At 50.2% G+C, this 21,388-nt stretch overlaps 1 protein-coding gene across 1 annotated transcript in view; it reads left to right on the forward strand.

The window, feature by feature from the left end:
* Positions 1 to 21,169, forward strand: part of Clstn1 (calsyntenin 1) — a 61,270-nt gene extending 40,101 nt beyond the window's left edge. Inside the window, exons 3-19 of the mRNA XM_051173832.1 lie at positions 104 to 133; positions 1,209 to 1,404; positions 3,412 to 3,620; positions 6,084 to 6,233; positions 6,354 to 6,539; positions 8,265 to 8,513; positions 8,827 to 8,948; positions 11,559 to 11,721; positions 14,107 to 14,163; positions 15,519 to 15,676; positions 16,044 to 16,192; positions 16,493 to 16,719; positions 17,155 to 17,325; positions 17,650 to 17,795; positions 18,614 to 18,749; positions 19,084 to 19,268; positions 19,690 to 21,169. Coding sequence (XP_051029789.1) covers positions 104 to 133; positions 1,209 to 1,404; positions 3,412 to 3,620; positions 6,084 to 6,233; positions 6,354 to 6,539; positions 8,265 to 8,513; positions 8,827 to 8,948; positions 11,559 to 11,721; positions 14,107 to 14,163; positions 15,519 to 15,676; positions 16,044 to 16,192; positions 16,493 to 16,719; positions 17,155 to 17,325; positions 17,650 to 17,795; positions 18,614 to 18,749; positions 19,084 to 19,268; positions 19,690 to 19,884 — 2,729 coding nt within the window. The 3' untranslated portion in view covers positions 19,885 to 21,169. The remainder of the gene's footprint in view (positions 1 to 103; positions 134 to 1,208; positions 1,405 to 3,411; positions 3,621 to 6,083; positions 6,234 to 6,353; positions 6,540 to 8,264; positions 8,514 to 8,826; positions 8,949 to 11,558; positions 11,722 to 14,106; positions 14,164 to 15,518; positions 15,677 to 16,043; positions 16,193 to 16,492; positions 16,720 to 17,154; positions 17,326 to 17,649; positions 17,796 to 18,613; positions 18,750 to 19,083; positions 19,269 to 19,689) is intronic.
* The last annotated feature ends 219 nt before the right edge of the window (positions 21,170 to 21,388 follow it).

Raw genomic sequence — 21,388 nt, forward strand, 5'->3', positions numbered from 1 at the left:
CCTTGAGCTTTTCTACATAATGTGTTTCAGCTTTGACGATTTCCTTGTTCCAACTTCAGTCTTTCCTGAATTACTGACATGGGTTTATCTTTTCTCCCTTTAGAGAGTTTTGAGGTGACAGTCACCAAAGAAGGTGATGAAGGGTTCTTTGTCTCCCTCTCATGAATATTAACCCACTAACTTGTTTATAAAATTGGGAATCAGCCATTAAACAGAAGCAACTGCCATGCCGTCCCCCCGCCCCCATTTACTCTCCTGGTTTTGTTTTATTTTTTTAAGTGTATTTATGGAAATTGTATGTAACCAGACCCTTGGTTAGAAATATCTAGAACTCAGACATCCATTTGAGCTCATGGACAGGATCATGAGTTTTTGTTTACTTCAGCTTGCGTGGTACCATTTTTCTACTCACTGGACGTGTGGCAGTATTTTTATGTGAAATAAATTTGTAGCTTCATATGTGCATCAAAACATTAAACTTGTTCTCCCATGGGCAAGCGTGGAACCCTGGGTCTTTCTAATCAGGACATTTTAGCTTTAATGAAGTTCCTGGCTGGTATCCTTCCTAGGTTTGGTGAAGCCTGGAGCTAAGGAGTCTTAGCAAACCCTCCCTGTAACAGGCAATGGATGTGAGCTGTTAAAATGGATGCCTGAAAACTCGGTATTTCTACCTCTCTTTTTTAGCAGTCTGTTTGATTCCCTAATTTTAGCCAGGCTCATTGCACAGGAAGACTTGATTTTTTTTTTTTTTCTCTTGACAGAATTTCTGTAATTAAGATGCTGGTCTCACATGTCATAGTTCTCTCAACGCCTAACTGTGCATTTTATCCTCTCTCTGGTCCAAACCCAAAGAGCTGCCCAGCGCTCTGGTGGTCTGGGAGCCTGGTGTGCTCAGGCCTTGGCTGTTGCTTATGAGATTCCGTTACCCTCGAGCCATCTAAGTGCTCCTGTGGAATGCCTGTCTGTGTTCTCTTGTATCCCTGCATGAATGGATGCAAAGTAAACCAGTTGCTTGGAAAGCCAGAATCCGCTTCTACTAAAGCCCCAGAACTCACCCGTGTTAAAGCAGTGCCCCCGCTTTGTCCACGGACCCTCCAACCCCCCTGGCTGCTACATTGCTGTCGTCTATTTTCTTTGGGGGCGGAGGGCAACCTGCGGAAGGTTCATGCGGCGGCGGGCACACTAACCTGTTCTGCTTTCCTCCCCAGGTGAGATTTGTGGCTTTAAAATTCACGGGCAGAATGTCCCCTTTGATGCTGTGGTACTGGATAAGTCCACGGGTGAGGGAATAATCCGCTCGAAAGAGAAACTGGATTGTGAGCTCCAGAAAGACTACACGTTCACCATCCAGGCCTACGACTGCGGGAAGGGACCTGACGGCACTGGGGTGAAGAAATCTCACAAGTAAGTGGACCACAGAGAGCAAAGAGACCGCCCAGGAGATAGTCGTGCATGGGGAGTGACGGTCAGGACCTGTCCCCGGGTGCTCCGTGTCTCCAAGTGGAGGCGGGGTGTTCTGCAGGGCCACAGACGCATCGTAAGGGTCTTTGAGGGTGAGACTCCAGCCTGTGTGTCTTCTTCTCTGTCTAGTTTCTAGGAAGGGCCTGATGGGGAACAGGTTTTCAGAAAGAAAGGAATGGTTTCATCCGTCCCACTGAATGTTCTTGGTAAAGAAAGTCCCATTGGAACAGTGGGACATGTCTGTTACCCAGGCACTTGGAAGGCTGCGATGGGAGAGTCACAAAGTCAAGGACAGCCTGGGTAACAAAGCGAGACCCTGTCTCTGGAGGGGGGTAGGGGTGGGGACAGAGACAGACAGACAGACAGACAGACACACACACACCACGCTTCTTACTGAACTTTTTTCCCCCGAGGAAAATGATTTTGTTATTTTTGTTTGTTTTTCTGAGACAGGGTTTCTCTGTGTAGCCCTGGCTGTCCTGGAACTCACTCTGTAGACCAGGCTGGCCTTGAACTCACAGAGATCCGCCTGCATTCTGGGATCACAGCATGCACCCCCCACTGCCTGCTGGTTTTGTTATTCTTAGCTTTTCCTGTAAACTAAATGTATAAGCTATCTAACGTGTGGAGGAAGCTGACAAGCCTCCATGAGCTGGCAGCTTCACTCTAACAGAGGGTGCTGGAAGATAGAGAGTTAGAATTCTAACTTCTCGCATTAGCCCTTCAACACCAGGCAGAGTTAATGTTGTCCAGCCTCGGTTCCTCAGCACAGCGCTAAGGAAAAAGGGATGTGTGGGCAGCATGCCATCAAAGGACATGGTAAGGGCACCACATGGATGAGCCTGCATGCTCTGTGAAGAGTAGGGTGTGATGGGCTTGTGGATAACTTCTCATTTTTCACAGTGTGAAAAGATTGTGTGGTCAGCACACTAAGGATGAAGTCTGGGCCTGTGCATGCTAGACAAACACTTTGCTACAGGCCTATATTACCAAAAGTATGTGTTTTGGTTAAAAAACAAACAAACACCATCAGTAGATAGCCCTTGAAACCTGCAAGTGTCAGTATTTGGAGGCTGGATCAGTGGTACCCGATTATGGACTTGTTGAGTGGCAGCTAGGGGTGTCTCTCCTATGCACCTTCACTTGTGGAGCCAGGACTAGATGGTGTCCCCGTGATGATCAATCCCCTACTCTGTAAGAGTAGGTCAGAACTTGTTTCTGTGTGTGTGTGTGTGTATGTGTGTGCACATGTGAGTGTGTGTGCATGCATGTGTGTGTGTGATATGTACATGCATGTGTTCGCACATATATGGGAACACGTGTATGCATACATGTGGATGTCCTGAAGTGCATTCCTCATTTGCGGGTCTCTCCCTGCACTGGAGTTCACCAGTTTATTGAGTCTGGCTAGCCAGCCTGCCCTGTGTTTCAGCCTCTGAGCTGTGAGATTACAGAGGAGCCGCCATACTTGCCTCACCTTCCTGTGCCCTGGGGCTCAGAGCTCCATCCTCAGACCTGGGTGGCAAGTGCTCCATCCAGTGAGAATTTGTTCTAACTCATATAATGAGACCATTTCTCTACTTGTGACCCCTCTTCCTTTGACTGTGTTAAAAATTCTGTAATAAGATACCTTCACTTATGAACCGAGAGTAAGTTTGTGTCTGATGAATTCATCTCCCTTCTTCACGTCCTGCCTCCACTTTGAAGGAAGATTCAGTCTCTTTAGTTATATCACCGCTTTTCTAAGTCTGTTGCCTTAATTTTAAGGCATAGAAAAATCAGCACAAGTCCCGGTTTTAACTTCCTGTGGCTCTGGGCCAAACTAAAAGGAATGTAATTTGATTTATATTTTGGCTTCATTGTAGCAAGCCCATGAAACAGTATCAAGAAAAGGACTTAGGCAAGTAGGCATTGGCAGAATTGTTGTTTTATTTCCCCCTTCTCGTCTAGAGCAACTGTCCACATCCAGGTCAATGATGTGAATGAGTACGCACCTGTGTTCAAGGAGAAGTCCTACAAGGCGGCTGTGGTGGAGGGGAGGCAGCAGGAGAGCATCCTCAGGGTGGAGGCTGTGGACGCAGACTGTTCCCCTCAGTTCAGCCAGATCTGCAGCTATGAGATTCTCACCCCTGATGTGCCGTTCACTGTGGACAAAGACGGTGAGGAGGAGGAGCCTGGTGCACCAGCGAGGGCGGGTGGCCCTGTGAGGCCCTTCTGATGAGTTCTGGCAGAGAGAGCGTCAGTGAACCGCAGGCTGCCTCGAGCCCTGCCTGGTGCCTGTGACTCATATTTGACTGACAGCTTCTCTGGAAGTCTGTGCTCTTTGGGGCTCTCTTACCCATGTCAAGCAAAGGCCTCATTTCTATCCACGTGCAGCTGAGTGTGCTGTCCCTTTAGTTAGACTTATTTTTGTTCGTTTGATTAGAACCTCTTACTGCACCCTCCATCCCCCCCCCTCTACCTCACCCCCCCCCCCGCTTTGCTGGTCCAGGGCTTTGTCAGGCAAACTGTTCTCCCACTGGGCTACACCTCTAGCCCCTTCTGCCCGATCTTAAAGCTTAGCGTTCATCCCTTCATTCATTTTAAAGAATTGGTTTTAGTTATATGTGTCTGTGTGGGTGTGTGCATGTCAGTACAGGTGCACACAGAGACCAGAGAGGTGCAGTGTTGGGTCCCCTGGAGCTGGACTTACAGGCAGTTGTGAGCCACTTGCTGTGGGTGCCGGGGATGGAACTCGGGTCCTCGGGAAGAGCAGTGTGTGCTCTGAACTGCCTAGCCATCTCTCCAGCCCTCATTCACTCTTGAGATAGACTCTTCCTGTGCAGCCTAGGCTGGCCTCCTCACATTTGCCATCTTCCTGCCTTGGACTTCCAATTGCTGGGATTATAGCTAAGATGAGGATTTCTGTCACATCACTTCTGCCAGAAACTTTATTCTTTCTTGAGCAGTTGACAGAAGCCACACATGAGCTTTTTCTTTATATGGTAACTTGGTTGTTGTCTCTGTACAAGCTGTTTCTTTATCCAGTGACTTCTTGGTTGTCAGTTTGTTTTCCAGGACAGGGTTTCTCTGTGTAGCCCTGGCTGCCCTGGAACTTGATCTGTTGACCAGGCTGGCCTCATACTCAGAGATCCCCAGCAAGTGCTGGGATTAAAGGCATGTGCCATACCACCCAGCCCTGGTGATCACTCCTCGATGATAATACTGAGTCTCTATTGTAAATTAATGCAGTCTTTGATAGAGTTGTGGCTGTGGGAGACGTGGTAGGGGCTGGAGAGACGGCCTGTGGTTATAACACTTACTGCTCTTGCAGAGGGCCTGTATTCAGTGTCCAGAAACACATCAGGCTGCTCACAACTACCTCACCTCTGGATCCAGGGGCTCCAACACCCTCTTCTGGCATCTAAGGGGACCAGGCATGTATACATACATGCAGGCACTCACACAAAATAAAAGCAAGTCTTAAAAAAATACATTTGCACAAAAGGATGACTCTTTCATAGCAAGAGGATGAGGTAAGGCTCTTTCTCTCTCCCTTCCTCTCTTCCCTCTCTTCCTCCCTTCTCCCTTCTACCCTACCCCTCCCTCCCTCCTCCCTTCCTTCTTTTGGTGCTAGGATAGGATCTGGGGTCTCACCTCACACATGTTAACTATGAGTCATACCCCTAGCCTAACCTTAGCTGTTTGATTGTTTGAGGGCAGATAGAATTTGTAGCCGCCCAGGATAGCTCTGAAGTTGGCATGTAGGCCAGGATGACCCTGAACTTTTAATCTTCCTGCCTCCGTCTCCCAAGTGCTGGGATGACAGTCTGGTGCCACCACCACTCCTGGTGTCCGAACGCTGGGGTCAGAACCTTCATCTACCACGGGAATTGTATCCCAGCCCTCAACTTTTTCTTCTTTAACAAAATTAATCTTCCAGCAGAAATATTTAATGAAGCTTAGTCTCACTGTTAGTATTTAAGGTATTTAAACTATTTGTCTTTTTTATTAGTACATGCAAAGTAGTAAATGTTAGTATAAAATCAGGACAGGCAAGATGGCTTGGGTAAAAGCACTTGCCACATAAGCTTAATGACCTGACTTCAGTCCTAAAACCATGGCACAGGGTGAGAACTAACTTCTGAAAGATGTCCTTTGACCTCCTCCTGTGTGAGGAGGCATGTGTGTATCCACACATACACCTGAGTACAAATATTTTTAAAAAGCTGGTATGTGGGGGGGGAGGAGGGAGGGGGAGCTGGGAATGGAATGTAAAAAATAATAATTTTTTAAAAAAAGATCAATAGTAAATAAATAAATAAATAATAAAAAGCTGGGTGGCGGCGGTGTGCACCCTTCATCCCAGCACTGGGGAGGCAGAGGTAGACAGATCTCTGTGAGTTCCAGGCTAGCCTGGCCTACGTGTCAGTTAGAGGACAGCCAAGGCTACACTGTAAGACCCTGTCTCAGAAAACAAAACACAAGAAAGTTAAAGTGTTTTTAAGTGTAGAAACTGCAGGAAAGTGGAGGGCCCGCTTCGTGGGGCTAAGAGAGGGCAGATGAGTGCTGTGATCTCAGGACTGGCGGTCTCGCACAGCACACGCGAGCTGGTTCTCATCGTTGTTTTGCCTCTCTGCCAGGTTATATTAAAAACACAGAGAAGCTGAACTACGACAAAGAGCATCAGTACAAGCTCACAGTCACGGCCTATGACTGTGGGAAGAAGCGAGCCACGGAAGACGCCCTGGTGAAGGTCAGCATTAAGCCCTCCTGCAGCCCTGGGTGGCAAGGTGAGCCGCAGCCTCCCCTCCCCGCTCCTACGGCCATTCTGAAAGCTCGAATGCTCCTGCCGGAAGAGCCTAGGTATCAGCCTTCTTTCTTTCTCCCACACCCGTCCACGGCCAACACAGGCTGGAGCAACAGGATTGAATATGAACCTGGCACAGGGGCTCTGGCTGTCTTCCCAAGCATCCATTTGGAGACCTGTGATGAGCCTGTCGCCTCGGTGCAGGCCACAGTGGAGCTGGAGACCAGCCACATAGGGAAAGGCTGTGACCGGGACACCTACTCTGAGAAGTCCCTTCACCGGCTCTGCGGTAAGGCGGTGTCTGGAGCCCTCGGGCTTCAGGGAAGACAGGAGCCCGTAGCACCCTAACCCCTGTGTGTTGGTCTGTAAATACAATGATAATCAGAACAGACACCAGGCTCTGAGGCGGCCTTTGCTGCCTTGCTGGCTTCTCTTCATTCAGGACAGGCAGGCACCAGGGAGTACACAGGCCCTGCAGAATCTGTTGCCGGTGCTATGTGTGTGTGCACTGAAGAGCCCATCACGTGAAGCGCCGTCCAAGTATGGATGATGTAAGAGCAAGGAGCCGGGCTACTCAAAGTGGAGGCAGGAGATCATTTAAACCCAGGAGTTTTGATTTAGCATTTGTTTATTTATATGTGTGTGGGTGCATGTGTCCACGGTGGCCTATGGAAGTCAGAGGGTGGGTGATGTGGTCCTTCCTGCCCCTTCTCCTCCCCACGTACAGGTTCTGGGGATGGAACTCAGGTTTGGTGTCAGGAGCCTTCACCAATGTGGAGCCTTCTTCTCTCTGCTTTCCTCTCCCTGCTCTTTGGCTCAGGAGTTCCAGTTGTAGATGTTTATCCTAAGATCTGAATTGTTGCACAGGTAGATGATCTGGAGGGGAGGGTGTGATGAAGGAACTTGGGACAGTGTCCACTGGAGGGAGGACTAACTCGGTTACATTGTATCTGCAGTGAAATGACAGCCACTTTAAGTTATGCCAAAGGAGAATATATGTATACACTCACTGAAGACACAGTAGGACTCCAGTTAACTAAAAAGTACTTTTGAGCAGTGGTTGGGAACGCTGGCTGTTCTGGGTTCAGTTCCCAGCACCCACACGGCAGCTCACAAGTGCCTGTAACTCCAGCTCCAGGAGGTTTGATGTTCTTCTGACCTCCTTGGCGTAAGACATTCAAGTGTAGTGCACAGACATGCAGAAAAAACACTTGTACACATAAAACCAAGATAATGGTGAGGGCCAGGGTTCAAATCCACTGAACCCACTAAATGCCAAATGGCAGTACTGACCCACCTGAAATTCTGGCTTAATAGGAGACAGGTGATCCATGGAGCAAGCTATTGAGACTAGTCATATTAGTAGCTCTGGGTTTGATTGAGAGACCCTGCCTCATTGAATAAGGCAGAGGTAATTGAAGCAGATCCCTCCACAGGGCATGCACTAATACACACGTTTGAAGTGTTTATACACAAAAACGTTGTATATTTGGTTGGGAGTATAAAAAGTTACTTTGTTGTTGTTGCTTGCTTGTTTGTTTTGAGACAGGGTCTCATTACATAGCTCTGGCTAGCCTGGAACTCACTATGCAGAACAGGTTAACTTGGAACTCAGAAAGTGCTGGGATTAAAGGCGAAAGCACCATGCCTTGCTATATTTTATTTTCTTCATCCCTTCTCCTTATAACAAAAATCCACAGTGTGTGTTTTTGTGTGCTGTTGTTATTGTTGTTATTGTTTTGTTTTGTCTTATTCTGTAGCCAAAAACCCACTTATAACCCAGGTGGGCTTTGAACTTGACAATCCTGCCTCTACTTCCCAAGTGCTGGGATTACTTCCCGACGTGTGAATTATTACATTTTTGTTAAGAAAAAAAAAAAAAATTCAGGAAGAGCAAAACCAAACCAGCGAGCATTCTGACTCTAAGTCGAGAGCCACCCTTTAGCGTGGGCCTGAAGTAGTCCCAAGTTTTCTGTCCTCCCTGGAAGTGACCCTCGTGCCTCTGTGGTTTCAGGGGCTGCTGCTGGCACCTCGGAACTGCTCCCTTCCCCAAGTGGCTCCTTAAACTGGACTGCCGGCCTCCCCACCGACAACGGCCATGACAGCCACCAGGTCTTTGAGTTCAATGGCACTCAGGCAGTGAGGATCCCAGATGGCATCGTGTCCCTCGACCCCAAAGAGCCCTTTACGATTTCTGTGTGGATGCGACATGGGCCTTTTGGCCGCAAGAAGGAGACGATTCTCTGCAGTTCAGACAAAACAGGTTGGTTGTATCCCTGGACCAGCCAGAAGTCCTCAGCGTCCCCTCGGGGACTAGTCCCTCCATAGATACTGCTCTCTGTTTTATGCTGGGGACACTTTGTCCTCAGAGAGATGGGATTTATTGGTTTTCCTCAGCTGAATTATTGTGAGTTCTCAGTAAAACTCCTGTGTGTTTATTCCTAAATCCTGTCTCGGCACAACTCGAGGGTTCATTTATGTAGCTAAAATTATATCTTTAAATCCATTAAGGAAAGAGTCCTTACTCTACCCTGGGGCCTGAAGCTGGCAATTTAGCATGGACGCTGTCTTTGCAGATATGAACCGACACCATTATTCACTCTATGTCCACGGGTGCAGACTCATCTTCCTCCTCCGTCAGGACCCATCTGAGGAGAAGAAATACAGGCCGGCAGAGTTCCACTGGAAGCTGAACCAGGCAAGTAAATAGAAACCTCGCCAGGTGTCATCTCCCAGCATGTGATAGCCTACAGACATACGTCATGGTTTGTGCATTTGTTGGTCACGGGTTAGCAGCTATAACTCTTTCCCACCAAAGCCTATCTTTCCACATGTGTGCATTTTGTGAACAAAATATCAGCATAAATATTATCTTCCTTTTGGGCTAGAAAGATGACTCCCCAGGTAAAGGGACTTGCCACCAGGCCTGACAACCTGAGTTTGATTCCCAGGACACATGCACATGACGGAAGGAGAGAACTACCTCCCACAAATTATCCTCTGATGTGCACCCGTGTGTGGCACGTGTGTACACACACACACACACAAACACACTTTCAAAATTAGATGTAAAAAAGAATGTTTTAAACTGAAGATACCGTTATGATCTATTGAAATAAAGAGTACCCCCTGAGTGAGGGCATTGAAACCCTCACGTGTGACTAACTCAGCACTGTTTAAGGCTGCACCAAAGGTTGAGTCAGCAGCTCAGAGTACCAAGATGCCTTAAATACTCAAGCAGCTACAATCTTACTGTCTTTCAGATGCCACACAAACTCAAGGCAGTCTGTGGCTCTGGCTTCCTCTAGGCGATATGCCCTTGGGGCGCTGACTGATTTTCCAGCTTCCCTGTGCTGAGCACTTGCTAGGCGAGCAGGAAAGCGGCTGTTAAAACAAGGAAATGCACCAGTGCATGCTGTAAACTGAATTAAAACAGCTTGCCAAGCAAGGTGACGGGAAGGGCAGCTCTGGCCTTCCTGGAGTTAGGGGGCAGAGGCTGACAGGTTGTTAGATGGGCCTGGGTTTGCTACAATGTAACGCTGTCTACAACATTTTAAGATCCATAAAAGGCCAAGACACAAATGAGACAAGAATAGAGCCTGTGATATGCCTGTCTTACTGGTGTGCTTTTTATGTAAATAATCCCTTCTCAAAAGCTCTTGCCATATTTTTTCCAAGAATTTAAAGAAAAGTATGCTGTAGAAGAAAACAATTAGCAGCATCTGTGAATACTGCAGGCATGTTCCCGCTGTGTGACATATTTAGGGTCTTATGGTCACACGTTTGTTAAAACTTGGTAGTGGAAAACTTCAGATGCCTCAGGGAGAAGACAGGCAAGTGTAAAGGACACACCTGAGTCCTGCATGAAGGACATGCCCAGCGTATGCAGTGACCAGCCCTTGTCAGTTTTGTTTTACTGTTATGTCTATTCTCTGTTAATAATTTGTATACCTACCTCCAAATCACTCAATAATCTCCAAATTCCTAGACATAGTGTTTCATTCAGTGTGGACATGTGTGCTCCAAGGTATATCATAGTCACAGTATAGTTTTACATAATTAACAGTGGGGTTGGAAGTGTGGCTTAGTGACCATACGTGCTCAGTGTACCTGGGACCCTGGGTTCAATAACCAACACCATCACCCCCCCCCAAAAAAAAAAGAGAAACAGAAGGACAGATAACAGCAGTTCTTAATAAAATCAAATGTTCGGTAAATGTTCAAGTTTCAAGATGCTTCACATGCACTTCAGAGAGAATCTCTCCACTTGGTTTGAAATCTGGATGCATAAGGAACCAGACGGCATTAGGTTGATGTGTGTGAAATGCCCATTCACCACTGGGAAAGAATTGAGTGTGCTTTGGCATGCAATCTCAGTTACATGTTAAATTTTTTTTTCCAGATTTTATTTTTTTTAGTATACCATGTTCTGTTTGCTGGGAGTTGAACTCAGGAACTCAGGAAGAGCAGCCAGTACTCTTAACCTCTAAGCCATCTCTCCAGCCCCCCAGTTACATGTTCTTATTCATTTATTTCTTGAGACAGGGTCTCTGTAGCCCTGGCTATGTAGTCCTGGCTGAACTTGCTATGTAGAACAGTCTAGCCCCTAACTCAGAGATCCTTCCCTTTGCTTATTCCCCTCCTTCTCCTCTCCCCTCCCCTCCTCAGGGACTCACTGTGAAGCCAAGGGTGACCTTGAACTCCTTATCTTCCTGCTTTTACTCCCCAATGGGCTTGCAGCAGGGCCACTATGTGGTTACATATGGTTCTGGGGATGGCACCCAGTGCCACTCCCTCAGCCTGCATGTCCCCGTTTGGACGAGCAGTTGACAGAGACTATATACACTCACTGCCATACACCTTTCCTGAGCCTGGTGGTAATCATTATTTTGGCCCAGAAATGAATGACGGGTACTTGGGAGCAGAGGCAGTTGTCACCCAAGTCCCAGGCTAGTTCCAGGACAGTCAGGGCTACATATGAAACTCTGCCTCAAGAAAGGGGGGAAAGGAATAGGAGGGAGCTGACAGCCTAACCCAGTTTTTAGGAGACGACTGTTCAGCTTGCTAATGGTGGGGAACTGTGCAGCATTGTTAACAGTCCCTGGCCTATGGTGATGGTGCTGGTTTGAAATGTCCTAGCGATGATGAAACTGACGCGTGTTTGTGAGCTACTTCCTTGTCAGATGTTAAAAACCCTTTTCTTTTTAGGAAGTCATTCCTTATGCGTGACTCTCCGTGTCCTGCTGCTGCTCAGGGCTGTGTCTTTGAGCAGCTGGGTGACGTGTCACAATTCCTTTGCCTTGGCTAGGTCTGTGATGAGGACTGGCACCACTTTGTCCTTAATGTGGAATTCCCAAGTGTGACTCTCTATGTGGATGGCGTTTCTCATGAGCCTTTCTCTGTGACAGAGGACTACCCTCTTCATCCAGCCGGGATAGAGACTCAGCTTGTGGTCGGAGCTTGCTGGCAAGGTAACAGTCACTGGCCTCCCCGCCCCTGGCCTCAGGAACTAACACACACCTCCTTGCCGTATTGTTGCTGTGTTGGGAGTCAGATCCTTAGTAGTTCTCTTCTTTGCCCATATGTCCCTGTTCTGTGTGTTAGTCTTTTAGAGGACATGGCTGGTGTCATCGATGGTTGTTTATCAGAGGTGTGTTGGGGACAACAGCCCACCGTCACCTTTCCTGAACCCGAGAATCATGACACTGAGGGAGTGTATGATTAGGAGACTAGTGTGTAAATCATCTGTTTATTATTGATGTCTGAAAAGCCAGAGGCAGGAGTGAACCAAAGTACGGAAATGTAAAGGACACAGAAGTATCTGGCCTGTAGGCTTCTTCCGTGGTACTCAGACCTTGGTGAGTGAGGGACATTTGGAGAGGCCAGGCTGACAACCACTGCCTTAAACAATATATTGGTTGTCTGTGGGACCTTAGGCAGCCAGTTAAATTGAAATAGTGGCCAGCATACTGAAGGGTTGACCCTGTAAACTTTGCAGCGATACTGTGATGCCCCACTCATGGGCTAGAAAGTGGTGAAGGGCTTTGGCACAGTACGAGGGTCCCTGCTTTACTGTGCAGTAAGGAGAAAGCACCATGATTCTGCCGGTGGCAGGGTCACAGCTACTGCCCACTGCTGTGGTTTAGAGCCTATATTTATAGCCAAAGGAAATAAGTTAGTGGAAATAATCATTAACTGTTCTTGTCCAAGTTCATGGAGCGTCCATCAGTCTGCCGTGGAGGGTCATGTGCCCTCCTTTGACACTTGGACCCCACATTATTTCAAGACAGCGCACTATCACCGGGTGCCAGACTTCAGATACATTTTTCTCCCCGTGAGAAGATAGTACCTTGACTTTGGTTAGAAAAGTATAAATGAACCGAGTGCCTGGATAGACTTGTTTATTTTAGGAGAATTGGCATTTCATAGTTTCTAAATTCCTTCAGGAACAAAGGGATAAGCTAGCTCATTGAGGTGGCCCTCTGTAGCACCCCAAGGTCATGGTTGGTTTGCACCTGCCTATGAGAAAATGGGTGTGAAACCAGAGACTGGGTTGCGATTCCCCTGCCGGTTTCTTTGCTTTGGCTAAATAGGCCACCCTGCACGGTCCTGCCCTCTGCGGTCACAGCATCGTAGCCATCAAATAAAACAGCAAATGCTTTTCATCTTTCCTCCTGTTTAACCCCAGCTGTCTCAGCTTTTCTAGCCTGACAGCAATTTCCGTAAGAAATTCAACACAAAAACATCTTCTGTGTCACGAATGTTTTGAGCCGTGTGTGCCTGTGCCTGTGGAAGTCAGGAGAGATCTGACCGTCTGGAGTCAGTGTCAGGATGGTTGTGAGCTACCGCAGCGGTGCTGGGAATTGACCTCTGATGCTCTGGAAGAGCAGCCAGTGCTCTTAACCACTGAACCTACTCTAGCCTCTTCCAGCTCAAGTTGTTTAAGATTCTGTTCACAGGGAGGAAGGTGCCCTTTGCCTCTCCGTGAATGTGGAACCCCTCCCCCGCTAACTCATGGTGGGGGGGACACGGGCAGCACCCATGTCTCCTGAGGGCAGCAGCATCACCTCCCACTGAATTATAGAGATCACGGTGGGTGTGGAGGTGCAAAATGGCTTCACAGGTCTGGCTTCACCCCAAGACACACTTGTTGCACTGGAGATACCCAAGCAGGCGGGAGTGACCATTTGCAAGGGAGGCATTTCCCCCACCGTGCAATACAGAATGTGTGGGTCTGTGCCCAGCTATAGGTGTGAGTCCACCAGCAGGGCTTCAGAGTGTGAACCCTGACCTGCAGCTCTGGACTGTGACTGGTGAGAGCCCAGGCCTGCTGTGGGTCACTCATCTGGGTAAGACCCTTAGCCACCCTCCCTCTTAGTGTCCTCTTTTCTCTGTCATTTAAAATCCAGAAAGTATAGGCTCGCATGTTTTCCTGTGCCACACTCTGGACCCTGGTACGGGCCCTCCCGCTTTGTCTGTTTGGAGGGAAGAGGCTAGTGGTCCAGGAGCTGAATGTTTACAGTGTCACTCCTGGCCAGACCTCCTAGGAATGCATCTTAACGTCAGCTGAACAGATGATGAATTTGGGGTGCCTGCTTTTGTCTTAATTTGAATCTGATTTGCTGGCAAGCAGAAAAGGTGATGGTGATAAAGGAGAGCCCCTCAAATGGAGGGTTGGGGGGTCGATCCTGGGCAAAGGTCATCAAGTGCAGGCTTGTGTCCTGGTGAAACATGTCCCGGATGTCAGGAGGGACTTGGTTCTGGGGCTCATGTTTGCTGCTTCGTCACTTGACTGTTGAGGTCCAGTGTGAAGACCTAACCTCGTCATCTTGTCTGCTGTCTGTCTTGCTTTCCAGAGTATTCAGGAGTCGAAAGTGGCAATGAGACAGAGCTCATGACGGTGGCCTCTGCAGGTTGCTGGACACCCCACCCCCCACCCCATTCAGTATAGTGTTTCCTTTAAAGATGACACATTGATTCATTCCACTGTCGCATGAGATGAGCAAATTGCATTTTGGTCCTGGACACCATTTCAGCTGCTTGCCTGCATTGAGCTTCCGCATTGCCTCCTGGGACTTCCTTTCCAGCCCCATCAACCCTGCCTACCCCCATGCACTGCACTTGTGGGGACTTCAGTGCCTCCAGCCCCCCAGCTCCACCGCATGAGGCCCCCACTCCCACTCCTCAAGCAGGGTTTGGGGTGCTCAAACCCATGCTGCTCACGTGGCCACAGCACTGCCCTGGTTGCTGCTAAATTCTAAACGGAAACAGCAGTCTGTGGGGATGACCTGCCCTGCCGGGTCCTGTTGTTCATTAATGCAAAATCCAGCTGTAGTCTGTGGCTCTTTGTTGTGGTTGTCCAGATCCCTCCCTGCCTGTCATCCCTTCCCGAGAGCAGAGGTGACCTCCATGTGTGAAGTGCTTGCCATGCAAGTGTGGAGACGAGAGTTCAGATCCCTAGCACCTACGTAAACGCCAAGAGAACCTAGCGGGCACCCACTTGTAACTGTAGTGACTAGAAGGCGTCAGGGATGGCTGAGCAACACTTAGACTAGCTATACAGGCAAGCGCTGTGTTCACCACGAGGCCCGCCTCAATGAGTAAGGTGGAGAGCAGTGGAGGGAGCTTTCCAGCATCAACCTCAGACCTACCCACATACATGCACACATGTACCCAAACATATGAACATGCATGCACACATGCATACTCTACACATACATGTGCACACACAAATCTCCCTAGAAGGCCTTAAAGGCTTTTATGTGGGGACTCTGAGCATCCCAGAGTTCCTGCATGCTTATGATCCAGTGTCCCCCCCCCCCATCCGCCCTCCCCTGCCCCGACTCCTGTGTCCTCAGGGTCAGGGAAAGCATCCCACTGTGTGCTCAGCAGAGGGGGTAATAGTGATTAAACAGACGAGGCTAAGGAGGCAGTGTCCCTGTACACCTTAGTAATAGTCCTGGGTTGGCCACCATCATCAGGGAGTGGCCAGATGTGTAAGGAGGGGTCCCTGGGCATCCAGGCTCTGGGTGAGGGAACCCACCCACCCCAAGCTCCTCTCTTCTTCAGGCCATGTGCATGATCATAAACAATTTAATTTTTTCATTACGCTTCCATGTAGATTGCAAGGCTAACAACAGGGTTTGTTTGGTAGGAACTAACTTGCATGTCCATCCATCAAGCTGCCACCACTGGTAACACAGCCATGAGAAATCACCAGGAACCTGTTAGCAACAAGCCTAACTTCTCGCCTCCTCCTGTTCCTAAGGTGGTGACCTGCACATGACACAGTTTTTCCGAGGTAACCTGGCTGGCCTCACGATCCGTTCTGGCAAACTGGCAGATAAGAAAGTGATTGACTGTCTGTATACCTGCAAGGAGGGTCTGGACCTGCAGATCCCTGAGGATGGTGGCAGAGGCGTGCAGGTAAGGGCTCACCTGACCTCATTCTTGGCCTGGCCTCCTAGGAGTGGGGTTGGCAGGGTAAGGCAGACATGGCGTGAAGGGAGTTTTTGTTTCTATAATCGAGATAGGGTTTCTCTATGTAGCCCTGGCTGTCTTGGCTCTGTAGACCAGACCGGCTTTAGAGATCCATCCGCCTCTTGAGTGCTGGGATTGAAGGCATGCACCACCACCACCACCCAGGTGTGGGATTTTACCATATGTAGAGTCTTGTTCATGGGGACTAAAGAGCTCAGCGAATCAGTCTGGGCTGACCACTCTACCGTTTGCCTCTCGGCTTTGACTCTTCCTGGTTGGGACCTTGTTCCCAACTCTAATATGATGATTTCAGATCCATGCAAGTTCCAGTCAGGCGGTGTTGACCTTGGAGGGAGACGATGTTGGAGAGCTGGATAAGGCCATGCAGCATGTTTCCTACCTGAACTCAAGGCAGTTCCCCACACCTGGCATCCGCAGGCTCAAAATCACCAGCACAGTCAAGTATGTCCTGATCTGTGGCAATGAATGTTTCCACTTGCTGACTCTTGGGCACAAAGTGTGTGTGCCCTTAGTTTTGCCTCCCCTTCTAAGGGAAGGTGAGTCGTCACTTGAGCTTGCAGAGCCCGAGTGAGGGATTAAATTTCATGTGACCACAATGGGAAGTGCATTCCTGGAGTGGCCACCTTCTGTCCCCTCTGAGTCTTACACAGCCTTTGTTGGGTGACTGCCTCACTGGGTGACTATCTCACAGCTCTCAAAGCCTTCAGCCTTCTCCCCTCACCCTTCCTGCCTCTCCAATAGGTGTTTTAATGAGGCTGCTTGCATCGAGGTGCCGCCCGTGGAAGGCTACGTGATGGTTTTGCAGCCAGAAGAGCCCAAGATCAGTCTGAGTGGGGTCCACCACTTTGCCCGGGCAGCTTCTGAGTTTGAGAGCCCAGAGGGCGTTTCCCTCTTCCCTGAACTTCGAATCATCAGCACCATCACCAGAGAAGTGGAGCCTGAGGGGGACGGGGCAGAGGACCCCACAGGTAATAGCTGTACTTGGGCCTGCCAGCCCCGTCATGGGCCCTTTTTCTGTGCGGTTCTGGGGTTTTAATGTTTCTGAAACTTGGCCGTGGATGGAGTCTTTACATCATTTTGGTCAGACGTCAGGTTTTAAGATGTGGCTTGAGGGTCGGCCCACAGAAACATAGTGTCCCCACCATTCTTACTGGGGACTCACTAAGTGCTTGCTGTTTGTTGACTGGGCTGTTTCTAGCCCGGGACCCGGGGCCGGGCCTTCAGTATGCTAGCCGTATACACCACCACTGAGTGCACTCCCAGCCCCCGAGTCTGGACGGTGACTCCTTGCTTCAGACTCCGTCCTCAGACTCTTGGCTGAGAGCTTGAGCTGTGACTGGGGATTGGGGTTGACTGGCATTGCCCGCCTCATAGCCTCTATTTCCGGTCGGCCATTTCTGCAGTTCAAGAGTCCCTGGTATCAGAAGAAATTGTGCATGATCTGGACACCTGTGAGGTCACAGTAGAAGGGGAGGAGCTGAACCCAGAGCAGGAGAGCCTGGAGGTCGATATGACCCGCCTGCAGCAGAAGGGCATCGAAGTGAGCCGCTCCGACCTGGGTGTGGTCTTCACAGGTGAGGGGCTGGGGCTGAGCAGAGGGTAAGAAGGGAAGGTGAGACTCTGGCCTGCAGATGTGGAGTGACACATTGGCTTCACACGTGTGTGTATGTGTGTGTGTGTGTGTGTGTGAGAGAGAGAGAGATATGGCTGGGGAGGGGGACATAGGCCATGCTTTATTCAGAGTGGGCTGGACACATAACAGCACATGCCCCTGGCTGCAGACATGCTCCGGCTTGCCTCAGAAAGCCACCGAGTTGTGGCCATTGGCTCAGCCGACCCACGTGTGTGACTTTAGCTACCTGGACCCACTTAGGGCACTCACCTTCAAAACCCTGCAGGTGTGGACACCATGGCAAGCTATGAGGATGTTTTGCACCTCCTGCGATATCGGAATTGGCACACCAGGTCCCTGCTTGACCGGAAGTTCAAGCTCATTTGTTCAGAACTAAATGGTCGCTACCTCAGCAATGAATTCAAGGTGGAGGTGAGTCCCAGGCCCCCACCCAACAGGGCCAACAGTAGAAGTAATCCAGTATCCTGATTCTTGGTCCCAAGGTTTCAGACATTTATGGTGGCAACTATGTAGGCTCAGACCAGGGGTGGCTCCGTTCACACTGTGACCCGCCCGCAGGGTAGACGTGCGGGCCTGGAGACCTTGGAGAGCGGTAGAGGGCCAGTGTATGTCTTTAGGAAGGACACGGTTGTTCCTTGGGTCCCATATGTGAAGGAAGCTGTGTCGGATCACTGGCCCAACCAACACGGCCATGGCCACTCTGAGGTCACAGCAGCTGGAGGAAAGCATACTCCGTTCTGAAAGCTCCAGCAGCCTCTGCTGCAGCCCACTTTATCGACCAGGACCTCTGTGGTTTGGAGAAACCACTCAGTTGTCCCGAGGAGCCCACTGCCTCTGCCATGACCTAAGTGGCGGGCCAAGGCTAAGTTTAGGAAACTGACAAGAGGCTGGAGTGAAGAACGACAGATGTGGTTTGTGCCGTCTCTCCCGTGCCCAGATCGGGAAAGTGGTCCATGCCGAGCACTTCCCAAGAGACCCGGCTTTGTTTTCTCCGCTGACGTAAATGTGTTGTTTTATAAGCTTCACTATAAATAAATCATTAGACAAGACTGTTTCTGCGATGCGTGACAATGTCGCTCTGTGACACCACTCGACGGTTCTTACATTTGTTTTTGTTTTTGTTTTCTGGTCACCGGGAGCAGCGTGGCTTCGCCAGGGACTGGCTCCACATTCGCCTGTGAGGTACACTTGGGATGCCAGCCTTACTGTTTTCTTTCCGTCCACTGCAGGTGAATGTGATCCACACAGCCAACCCTGTGGAGCACGCCAACCACATGGCTGCCCAACCACAGTTTGTCCAGCCTGAGCATCGCTCCTTTGTCGACCTGTCTGGTCACAACCTAGCCAACCCTCACCCATTTGCAGGTAGGGACTATTGGGAAGTACGTGGGTCGGAACGCTATGGTCTCTAGGTAGGGTCCAGATGGGTACCCCCCCCCCAAACCTGGCTGTACGCATAGCTCGCAACCACTGCCTGTCAGCTAAGCCCGTGCTGTCGCATCCAGACAGAAACTCACCACAGCCAGAGTTCCTGGCAGATGAGCAAAGGTCGGCTGCTGCAGTGTCTCCCCCTGGTCTTTGGGGGTCAGCTGAAGCGCTCCGACATGCTCATTCTGACCTCTAGGAAGCCAAGGGTGGGGTGGCCGTCTGGGTAGGCGGTGTCACAAAAGCAGAGTCCGGTCTTCAAATCTCTCCACAGTTGTCCCCAGCACGGCAACTGTCGTGATTGTGGTGTGTGTTAGCTTCCTGGTTTTCATGATCATCCTGGGCGTGTTTCGAATCCGAGCTGCACACCAGCGAACCATGCGGGACCAGGACACGGGGAAGGAGAATGAGATGGACTGGGATGACTCTGCCTTGACCATCACTGTAAACCCCATGGAGGTAGGTGCAGAGCCGCCCCCATTGAGACCTGTGGAGCACTGGCCCCTTGCGTCTGTCCCTGTGTTATCTACTCTGCTCATCCGGTCTGTGACACTAGGGGTGTCATCTTCAGTTGAAGACACCCAGGCTCGGAGACCTTGCTGAAGGTCACACTGATTAGCATAAGTTGGCAACTGGCGCTCTCCGCATCTTTACCCCGAGATGGTTCTGGTGTAACAGGACGAAGCTCCATCCCTCGGCATGGAGCACCCCAGCCCTATGCATGCATGGATCTCGAGCTGCCCTGACACTGCATGAGGCAGCTCCAGGGTTGCTCAGCTCTTCGGTCACTGTAGAGTTGTTTCTTCCTCTGTGGCTTTTAGAAGATGGACATTAGGTGATGGCGCCACCGGCAAGATTCACACCATCTTCTCTTCCCCAGACATATGAGGACCAGCACAGCAGTGAGGAGGAGGAGGAAGAGGAGGAGGAAGAGGAGAGTGAAGATGGGGAGGAGGAGGACATCACCAGTGCTGAGTCAGAGAGCAGCGAGGAGGAGGAAGGTGGCCCCGGGGACGGCCAGAACGCCACCCGACAGCAGCAGCTGGAATGGGACGACTCCACGCTCAGCTACTAAACACCCGCCTGACACCTGCTCTCCAGAACTCTCTCCCAGCTGTCTCCCAGCCCCACGGGTCCACGATGTACAAAATCATTTTGGCCAGCAGGTCTGCAGACCCCTCCCCCGGCGCCGAACATCGCCTGTGCTTGGTGTGTGGGACCGTAGGCCCCGCCCTCCGCCCTCCCTGCCCATCACACTTGCAGTTTTGCTAGGAGCTGGCACTTCCTCCCTGGCCACCCGGACCCCATGTGTGGCTGTAGTCCCCCATCAGTCCAGGAGAGGGTGCCAGCATCTCCAACCTCCAGAAGCTGCAGTGGACTTGCTGGCAAAGGGTAAAAAGTACCCCCACCCGGTAATCATTTTTCTTTACTTTTGAAAGCTTTTATTTTTTTCCAAACTAGTGCATGTATAAAGTGGGAGAACGGGGGTCAATATGTAGATGACCAACTGACTTTTTAATATTTTGTAAATAAGTTGGGATTCTCTGTGTCCTCTGCTAGTGTAGGCCGGGACAGAATGTAAAGTGAACACAGGCCCAGGAGGAGCTCTCCTCCCCTCTACCTTTCTCACAAGAAACCAGGTTGGAGAGGTCCAAGTCACTGTGGCCCTTGCTGGGGTCTGCACAGCCGTGTGGCCAGGGGCTTCCAGTGCTGCTGGGGGGACCAGACCTGAGCACCCTGGCCGCATTGGAGGCGCCAGGGCCCTTGGCCTCTCTGATACACTCCTGTAACTGGCTGCCACCTCGCTGGGCGGCCTTGTGGTTTCTGCTTCTTTACTGTGACTCCTTCCCTGTTGGTGAAAACGTGTAGCTCATGGGAACTGGATTTGAAGACAACAGGCCTGAGCAAGTCTACACTACAGCCTCCAAAAGGAGAACCTGAGGCCCCAAGACAAAGTGCTAGAATGTTCCAAAACAGTCTGTTTTCTCTCCTTCCCAGAGGCCCCATGGGATGCCCCCTTGCTGTCAGGGTGTGGAGTAAGATGCAAGCCCCAGTAGCTAGGAGTCTTGCTGCTTGGTTGCTAGGTAGAAGACTTGTCATTTACAATCACAGTTGAGACCTCTCCAGCGGGGAATTTCTGGCCCTCGCTGCTAGTTTTAAGGATGCTGATGGCTGTGCTGTCTGTGGCCGCCCTCCCCTGTCCTGTCTCTGTAGCTGTTTTATTAGATGATGGAAAGAGACTAATTAATGCAGAGAGGGATGTTTTCATGCGTCGGTAGCGGCAGTGTCTGTCCCCTTAAAATGTGTATATCGACTCTAGGTCAGGAAGTGTAAGCACTATAATAAAGTTCTGGTTCTAACCCTAGCCTGAGTGGGTCCATTCTGTCACTTATTTTTTTTTGGGGGGGGGGCGGTGGTTGAGACAATGTCTGCTAGGCTGGCGTGGAACTTCCTGTCTACACCAGGCTTCTCTCAAACTTGAAACAATCCTCCTGCTTCTGCCTGACCAGCGCTGGGATTATAGGGGCCAGCCACCACACCCATTCCAGGCAAGCCTGGCTCTACCCGTGCACAGAGTC

Source organism: Phodopus roborovskii, unplaced genomic scaffold, assembly GCF_943737965.1.
Source record: "Phodopus roborovskii unplaced genomic scaffold, PHOROB, whole genome shotgun sequence".
Taxonomy (NCBI): domain Eukaryota; kingdom Metazoa; phylum Chordata; class Mammalia; order Rodentia; family Cricetidae; genus Phodopus; species Phodopus roborovskii.